We start from the raw sequence: 9,393 nt of genomic DNA on the forward strand, positions 1-9,393 counted from the left end.
AGGAGGGATGAGCTAACACATACCTAGAATACATTCATGCGTTTTCTTGCTATGGGGAATAAATTGTCATTGTCATCCTCCTATGTTTTTTAAAACTCCTCAGTCTAGCCCCGTGATGGCGAACGTATGGCACGTGTGCCACAGGTGGCATGCGGAGCCATTTGTTAGGGCATGCCAGGCATTGCCCTGTCAGCTCCAGCTCCAGTTCTGTTCCCGAATTTCTGGGTTGCCCATAGGGTCATTTTTCACCCTCTGGAGGCTTCAGGGAAGCGTCTGGAAGGCCTCCGTGAGGCCGGGGAGGCTGTTTTCGCCCTCCCCCGGGCTCCTAGAAAGTCCCTGGAGCCTGGGGAGGGTGAAAAAAGCACGCCAAAAGCAAGGGGGAGGGCGCTGGTTGTGCATGCATGCACGTTTGGGTCGCATGCATAGCATTATGGGTGTAGGCACGCTGCGCACAATCCCCCATGCACTCCCCCTGCTTTTGGCACGCGATCCAAAAAAGGTTAGCCATCACTAGTCTAGCCTATAGCTCTTAGATTTCAGATGATCACCCATCCAAATTGTAAACAGAACCAAAGCTGAAGGTTTAGTCACATTGAATGAGTGTTTAACCTCCATGAGCTTGCATGCACATGCACAAGTGACACACACATACAAGTATAGGGTGAAGATCTGGTTCAAATTGGACATCCAAATTTTGATTGGTGATCTGAAGATAGCAAGATTTACTATGGAGGATTTGAGTTGGAAGAGGTAATTCATAAATATATCAAATTTATGCTGTAGTGGAAAAGCATCAAAATGTCCACAGTGCTTTATGAAACGTGTAGCTTTCTGAGTGTTTGTGTATTCACACTACATAAAGTTTTGCTTTGTCTTTAAACAAAAACACAAATAAAACATAACAAATCATGATTTGTTGACTGGGATATTGGCTGAGTTTAAACAACATGTTACACCCTAAAGTTAGGTCTTAGCACATATGACACAGAACACTAAAACAAAAAGAAGTTAAGTTTCTGAAAGATGCCCTAATTGATTCATGAGCCTCAAGCCAAGTTTCAAAAGAAAACCAGTCATTTATTAGGAGCACCATTTTGGCAATACCCTATTGCAATCAGATCTGAGCCTCATTTGAATTATAGCTGAACTTTACCCCGTTCCTTCCCTCCCCTCAGTCTGTATCACAAATCACATTCTCCAATGAAGTGCACCCCTCACAAGCCTGCTGTAGTAATCTGAGATCCGAATCTAGCTGAAGGTATGCGTGGAATGCGTTTCCCCCCCTTCCTCACCATGTCAACTTTATGAGTTGACATTAGTGCTTCATGATTTAAAGGGATTAATGAAACCAGCCAATGTATAGTTAATCTGAGAAGAAACAAGAATAGTATTGTTGACTGTAAGAGTTGCTATGTGATTCCTGATTCAGAGGCAACAGGGTAGAAAACTAATCATGTTTCATTATAGCTAATTATAAGTTGAATAGCTTTTTTGAGACAGCCTTCTGCAGCATCCAAGGACACTCTGATTGAAGGCCTTTGGTAGGTTGTTGATTCATATTCTTAGTAGTGTTATTAAAATAAATGATGTGAGTGGTGGAGGGAAGAGAAGGTTTCCTTTTTTTACGCATGCAGTAAAAAGGACATGGCTCCATTTAATCATATCCATGGGCACGTTATCTGTAATGAAAGCTGTGCATTTAGCCTCTTGTCAACCCAGTTCACCTTTCCGTGTTTGGCATTTATCTTAGTTACTAGACACAAAGGAAAAATCAAATACTGAATTGTTTTGTCTCCAAATTAGCTAGAAGGCAAAATAAATGCATTGCACAGAGGTGCTGCTTTTTACAGATAGGTTTTTGCAGCTGAAGTATCGCATGAGACCATGCTTTATGCTTTCCAATTTCTGTACCTGCATCGTTCTCTTAATGAGAAGTAAATTCTTTCAAGAAGTTTCTTTCTAGTTGCTTTCAAGAAGTCAAAGACTGCCTTCCTTTTGTGCTTTTCTTTGTTGAGGGCTTACCTTTCATAACAGCTTGATGTCTCAAAATCAGCAAAAGTGCCCCTGAAGCTGGTATCACTGGATTCCTACCATTATTGTGACTATTGAACAAACGAAAAATGATTTAATTTAATGTCCAGTATAAATCAAGGAGCCCAACAGTGCTGTGCTTTATTTTCAAACTAAGAAAATAAATAATTATTGGTTTGCACATCACGACTTAACTGAGAATGACATGGAAAGATTCTTAATGCAGCTAACACCTTAAAGAAACAATTCCTATTGCTGAAGGACTAAAATCATGGACAACTCTTCGACCTTATAGTTCTCCAAAGTTAACTTGAGCCAACTAGCTGTCCTGTGTAAAGTAAGTTCTTTTAAAAAGAGGGACCTTAATGGGTGTCATTGAGAGCAGGGGTGTCAAACTCAAGGTTCGGGGGCCAGATCCAGCCCATGGGGTGCTTAGATCCCTAGAAACAGCAAAGAACTAGCCTGCAGTGTCTCTGACAGTGAAAACGAAGCTCTGGAGGGCCACGTGTGACCCTCCCAGGCTCCATTTTCAGTTGCCCCCCTCTGCCAGTGAAAATGGAGCTCTGTTTTCAAGGTGGCCACATCCACCCCACTTCCAAGGTCAAATAGGGGCTTGACACCCCTGATTTAGAGCAATATTCAATAATTGCAGCACTACCACTGAGAAGGCCAACTGAGATTCCAACTCCTAGGTAGACAAATCAAGAAACAGAGTTTCCAAGATCAATTGTTAAGTGTCCTGCAGATTTTAAAGGAGACAATAAATCACGTTACAAATTTTAGAGAGACCATGTATCATCTGACAGTGGTTTTATTTTGACTTATATATATTTTTGACTTTCCCAGGTCAAGTGTTCCTACAGATTAAAGATGTACTAGAAGAAGCATACAAAATCTACTGTTACCACCACGATGATGCTCACCTTCTTCTGGAATTCTATGAAAAGGATGAGGAATTGAAACAGTGTATAAAAGACTGTCTACAGTCCTTGAAGTAAGATTTTTAGAAGACGTTTTCATTTTTTGTCTGTTGTACTGCATTTGCGAGAGCTAATGTTTATTATAAATCCTAAATTATGGGAGAGTTGGAGTGGATTATATTTTCAAAAGTTTGCTTTATTAAGGGTGCTCCTGTTTTTTCAATGTTACTTGATTAGATTTATCTAATGCTTTTGATTCCTTTTGCATGATTTCAAAAAATTTAAAATGTTAGCAAAAATACAATATTACTTTTTATCTTTATTTTACTTTTGCTTTATTATTATAAAGATAAAAAACTAATACAAACTAAAAATGAAAGTATAAAAATAAAACATAAAGTGCAGAAAAGTAGAAAAGAGGAAAGAAAACAGTAAAAAAGAAAAGATACATAAAGAAATGACTTACCCTTTTATCACGAGTATAAACAATTTCAATAACTTATCACTTTCTCATAAAATTCAACAAATGATCTCTTTTTCTCATATCCCATATCTTATCTATAAACAATCCTTAAAGCTTCATTGTTTCAGTAGTGATCAGCAAGAGTTCATTAAGGATTATCAGAGATAAGATATTTATTTAACCTTAATCAAATAAATCAACATTATATTCCTCCCTTTTAATAATCTTGATCTTTAGTTTCTTCAAATAATGTCCTGGAATTTGATTTCTTTTCTTTCTTCTCACAAAATTCTTCAAAGGTTTAACCTCTTTTGTAAATGCAATATAGGAAAATTATCCAGGTTATTCTCTTCGTTTGTTATTTATATCTACAGTACCTTTTCATTATTAAGATATCAGCCAATTTTTTAATATGTCCATGTGTAACATGTTTTTCTATGTCAAAACCTGTCACTATAAAATCAAATTTAAATCAATTGTCATCATCTCAGGTAACACTTGTTCCACTTCCATAGCATAGCATCTTTTAAATCTGTTCCATAGAGGCTCATACTTTTAAAATTAATTGATTGTTCAAAAAAAAAGTGAAAGTCTTATTACTGGAATGTTTTTTTAATAATTCAAAACAAAAGTATTTTCCCACAGGAATAATTAATTTCAAAACCTTACTTCAAATTCATCTGGTCTGTTTGTAACTTTCCAAAATCAAAATTCTAATTACCCTTTTGCTGTTTATTTTTTAAAAAGTCCTTAAACTTATACTTAAAATGTCTGTCACTGACACTGTAAAACATATCAATCCAAAGATTTCTAATTTCTTTTCTGAAAATCAGTTAACAAGCAATTTCCAAAAGTGATTAGAAAAGTATATAAATCCAGTGCCCTTAAAGGTGCCAACCATGGGTCGAGCAAGATGCCTATTCCTTTATCATCCAGAGCATAAACATGTTAAAGACCACTGTCTTGCAGTCTCCTCGCAAGAAGCAACTCTAAGGAGAACTTCTGGGTGATTTGAGGAATTCTCCTCATCCAGAATAGAATTACAAAGAGCCAGTCCACTTGCCAGTTCTTCATTCCATCACAATTGTTGGTTCCACTTTTAGCAGAGCTTTCTTCAATTCATCATTTCTTTCCCAAAAGTCCAAAAATGGAATATTAAGAATAGGTTTCCTTATTGTTCATGCAGTAAGGCCCAAGAATTCATATGTTTAAGTACTTCACCACAGTTTCTATTTACTGGGGTCATGAAAATTCCAGCAATGGAATGGAAACACCTGGGTATTAGCCTGTTCCATCTTTTGGAATTTTTGGAAGGGTTAATACAAGACAGTGAGGTGAAGCCATAAGGGTGGGCGTTTTGCTTGACTCTTAGAAGCAAGTGGAATGTATGGCTTCATGAAGTAGATTGGAAAGGAATAATGTCAGAGTTCCAAGTAACATACTCATAGCAAACAAAATTCAGAGGCAGGTAGATCCCTCAAATAATAAGTTTATTGGATATGTCATATTGGCAAAGGCTGGTGAAAACCAACTCTGATTATTCCCGTGGTTTTCACCTAATTAAAAGTAAAATTTTCCACTTTCTCAAAACAATCAATCACATGGTCCAATCAGAATACTGTCCACTTGCTAGGTGACTTCGGTCCCCTTCTTCCGAGCACCTGCAGGAAGGGCCTTGGTTCCCAAAAGAAAATATTTTGTTTTGACTGCAATGCCCTCCTCTATGCCCCCCTCCCTATCCCTTTTGTCCAGCGTGTCAACATTGAAGTCTCAAAATGGCCTCAGTCAGGCCAGCTTCAGGGTGACATTGAGGAATCAATAAAGTGAAACACCTTTTAGAAAACTGCATGATCTAACTGATACTCAATTGTCCTTCAACAAAGCAGTACTTAGAAGTTATTTATTCATCAATATTTATTTATTCATTTGTTAAATGTCTCATCTTTCCTTAGGGCCACACAAAAAACTTTCCCTTTATTTTATTCCCACAACATGACAATATAGTATCAAACTGTAATGAATCTAAAATTGAAGTGAAGATCCAAAAGTCCCATTGTGCTAGAAGGGATATGTAATATTCAAAAAGTTACTGCCTTATTATAGTAACACTAAATCAAGATATAGTTTGGTTTAAGCGCTTAGGGTCTACAGTACGGCTTCTGGATTCCTCGTGGGTCTTTAAGGTTTTATTTTTAACAATAAATACTTTTTTCTTATTCATTTATATATTCTTTTATTCATCTTAACAATAAAAGTAGTGGGTGGCTCCAGCCTGTGATTTGTTAGGATGTGTGTTTATCTGCCAAGAAAAAATGCAAAGGTAAGCTGATGTGATAGAATGCATCTGGGAGACTTAAAGATGCACTTCTGTGTCATGGAAAAATAATTTCAGCAGTTCTGGAAAATTGGTATGTTGTGACGAATTAGATTCTCTGTGATAGCCGTTTCATTAGATGCCTGGGACAGTTCTCAAAATACTGTATTTTTCGGAGTATAAGATGCACCGGAGTATAAGACACAGCAAGGTTTTGAAGAGGCAAATTAAACAAAAAAGGTTTTTGCACTCTACAAACCTCCCAAAAATGGCCCATTTTTCATGAAAACGGACCTGTTGTTTTTTTTAAAAGGGCATGAATAGCCCTTAGGAGGCTTGTAGTGTGTTCCTTGGGGGGAGGCAAAAATGAGCAAAAAACCAACCCGTTTTTGTGAAAACAGGCCCAATTTTGTTCCAAAAAAGGGCATTAGGAAGCTTATAGAGTGCTCCTGGGGGCTGGGGGGGGGACAAAATTGAGCAAAGAACGGCCCATTTTTTGTTCATTTCTGCCCTCCCCAGCCCCCAGGAGCTCTCTGAAAGCCTCCTACTAGATATGCACTGCATTTTGGTGAAGGGGGTGGGGTTTCAGGAGGCCAAAAATGCTGTATTCAGTGTATAGGATGCACCCAGATTTTCAGCCTCTTTTTTGAGGGTGCATCTTATACTCCAAAAAATACGATACTTAACGCCCACTGGCTAAAAAAAACAACAACCAACAATCAGAGATTCCTGAACTAGGATCAGCGTACTAATATTCTCTAATTCAGTTAATTTTGCTGACTGTCAGCAGTTCGGCAGTTCGAATTTCACCAGACTGAAGTTTGACTCAGCCCTCCATCCTTCTTAGGTCAGTAAAATGATTATTGGAGGCAATATGTTGACTGTCAACCACTTAGAAAGGGATGTAAAGCACTGTGAAGCAATATATAAGTCTAAGTGCTATTGCTATTGCTTTTCTTAAGAGACTGCTAATGATTCCATATTTCTTTTTTCTTTTTGCAGAAAGATCTATGAAGAAGGGTAAGTTTATTTAGTACATTTATTTAGATGTATTGCAGTATTACCTCTGCCCTGCATTTGGCATGGCTAATTGTGAACCCTATGTATATGTATAATACTTACAACAGTTTATTTAGTGACCGTTCAAGCTTACAACGGCACTGAAAAAATGACCATTTTTCACACTTATGAACGCTGCAACATCGCCATGATCATGTACTCAAAATTCAGATGCTTGGCAACTGGTTCATACTTATGATTGTTGCAGCGTCCTGGAGTCATGTGATCTCCTTTTACGACCTTCTGACACGAAAAGTCAATGAGGAAGCCAGATTCACTTAACAATTGTACGAATGTCATAAAATGGGGCAAAACTCATTTAACAAATGTCATAAATTTGGGGCTCAGTTGGGGTTGAAAGTCCAGGACTACCTGTAATATGCTTATTATATCTTATTATGTACATAAATCAATGAATATGTTATTGTATTCCACTATTTTTGGGGAAATCAATAAGAGTATAGAGAAAACCATGGCCAGACAAGAAAATAAACAAAGGCATTGTCAATCAAATCAGTCCCAAGTTCTTGTTATAGGCACAAATGAACAGGCTCAAATTATCCTACTTTGAGAAGGCTGTAATAGTGGTAAAGACGGAAGGAAAGGAAAGAAGAGGATGGCCAAGGGCAAGGTGGATGGACTTACAGCGGCATAACAGAATAACAGAGTTGGAAGCGACCTAATCCAACCCCCTGCTCAAGCAGGAGACCCTATACCAGTGGTGGCTAACTTTCTGGGCTAAGTGCCCAAAGCATGCGTGTGCCCAACCCCCAAAATGCAATGTGCATGTGGGCCCTGCGCATGTACCCCCCCGTGCATGTACCCCCTTGTGTGCCCCACCCTCGTGCAAGCGCAGCAGAGCCCCGAAGACCAGGTGGCTGGCAAGAGATGCACGCACATGCGCAGTAGAACTGAACTGGGGCAATGGCTCGTGTGCCCACAGAGAGGGCACTGCATGCCACCTCTGGCACCCGTACCATAGGTTCACCATCACACCCCTATACCCTTTCAGATAAATGGTTGTCCAATCTCTTCTTAAAAACCTCCAGTGATGGAGCACCGAAGCAACTTCTGAAGGGAAGCCGTTCAACTGATTAATTGTTTTAACTGCCAGGAAATGTCTTCTTATTTCTAGGTCGGTTCTCTTCTTGATTAGTTCCCATCCATTGCTTCTTGTTCAGCCTTCAAGTGTTTTGGAGACTAGGCTGCCCCCCTTTTCTTTGTGGCAGACACTGGAACATTGCTATCATGTCATCCCTGATTCTTTTTTTCCCCAGTAAACTAAAAGAAACATTAAACTGAGCAGGTTAGGGGCAGTTCATTCAGAAAACATATCTATGTGGTGAGGAGTATCATGTACAATAGTCCTTTGAAGACTAAGAATTAAAAAAAAATGACTTGATAGAACATAATCAAGAAAATTTTTAAAATCTCAATCCAGCATTCATACAGTATATGAAAGGCCTGGATAAAGTCAACTAGCTCACTCTCATCCTCCGGAAAGACAGAAGACGTACTGTGAGGACCCAGGGCTGGGCATAGAAGCAACACAGCCAGAATGAAGACTTAACTCCCTTTTCTTGCTCCAACTTTGCCCCAAAAATTCCACTGTTCACTGCAAGCCCAGGAACAAATCTCTTTTTTTAAAAAGGTGGTTTTTTTAATTTTCATATAAATATCCACAAGTATACCATTGCATTTTGACAAACACATGTATTATCCAATATTATATCAATTCTTCTCACCACCTACCCAGAAATAACTCTCATTTGTTCTTCTGCTTTCCATACACCATATTATACCCTGTTCCACAACCACACTACCTCCTCTCCTTCTCTCCTCCTCACTACCTCCTTTCTTCCCTCTACATTTCTCTCTTCTCTACTTCCCCTCTCCTTCTTCTCTCTCCTCTTTCCGCTCCTTTGCTCTCTCCTACTCTTTTCCTCGCCTCTGCTTCCTTCTCTCTTATCCCCTCTCTTCCTCTCCTCTCCTTGCCACCCTTCCACTCTCTCCACTTAGCTCTAAACTCGCAGCTCCCATAGTTCCTGGCTGCTATTAGTCTAGAGGAGCAGCACAGTTCTGAGAGCAGCCACAGTTCAGGGAATGTGGTTCCAAGGAGTCCTCATCACAGGAAGAGTTCACTGGGATTGCAACACCACCCACAGCAGAACTGGGTCGCTGAGAACTGGCACATAGCAAACAAGCATGGCGAGGCAAGCAAGGGAAGCCATGCAAGCAGGGCAAGACAAATAGGGCAAGGCAAACAGGGAAGGCAAGCAAAGTATCCAGATGTTGGTAACAGCACGTGAGACTGGAAAAAGACAAGGCTTGCTCCCAACAAGTGCCCCTCCTGACAGTGTCTCTTTAAATCTCATTCCCCAGGTGAGCCTTGCAAAGAGGGGCATGGTACCCTCTTCCATAGTCTTCGGATTGCCCTGCGCTGATCCCTCCTCCTCTCCATTCTCTGTGCTCGGGGATTGGGGGGGTGGGAGCGATAATTGCTCATTGCCGCAGCTCCGCCACACCTCTGCTCCCTGCCCTCTTCCCCCGCCCCCCTTTTGCTTGGTCATCCTGCTCCCTATCTCTTTCACTGGAGATCCTTCCCA

The 9,393-nt window shown here is 39.8% G+C and overlaps 1 protein-coding gene across 3 annotated transcripts in view; it reads left to right on the plus strand.

Annotated features, from left to right (window-relative positions):
* Nucleotides 1-9,393, plus strand: part of ARHGEF38 (Rho guanine nucleotide exchange factor 38) — a 54,732-nt gene that overhangs the window by 19,779 nt on the left and 25,560 nt on the right. For 2 of the 3 annotated variants that reach the window (XM_014062112.2, XM_087724177.1), the window contains exons 3-4: nucleotides 2,878-3,025; nucleotides 6,731-6,748. In XM_014062112.2, the coding sequence (XP_013917587.2) occupies nucleotides 2,878-3,025; nucleotides 6,731-6,748 (166 nt within the window). Of the gene's footprint in view, nucleotides 1-2,877; nucleotides 3,030-6,730; nucleotides 6,749-9,393 lie in introns of those variants that run through there. The other variant, XM_087724178.1, reaches the window with a different exon arrangement.

The sequence above is a fragment of the Thamnophis sirtalis genome, unplaced genomic scaffold (genome assembly GCF_051295495.1).
Source record: "Thamnophis sirtalis isolate CommonGarterSnake01/CBP01778 unplaced genomic scaffold, rThaSir2_p1.2 scaffold_10, whole genome shotgun sequence".
In the NCBI taxonomy this organism is placed as follows: Eukaryota; Metazoa; Chordata; class Lepidosauria; order Squamata; family Natricidae; genus Thamnophis; species Thamnophis sirtalis.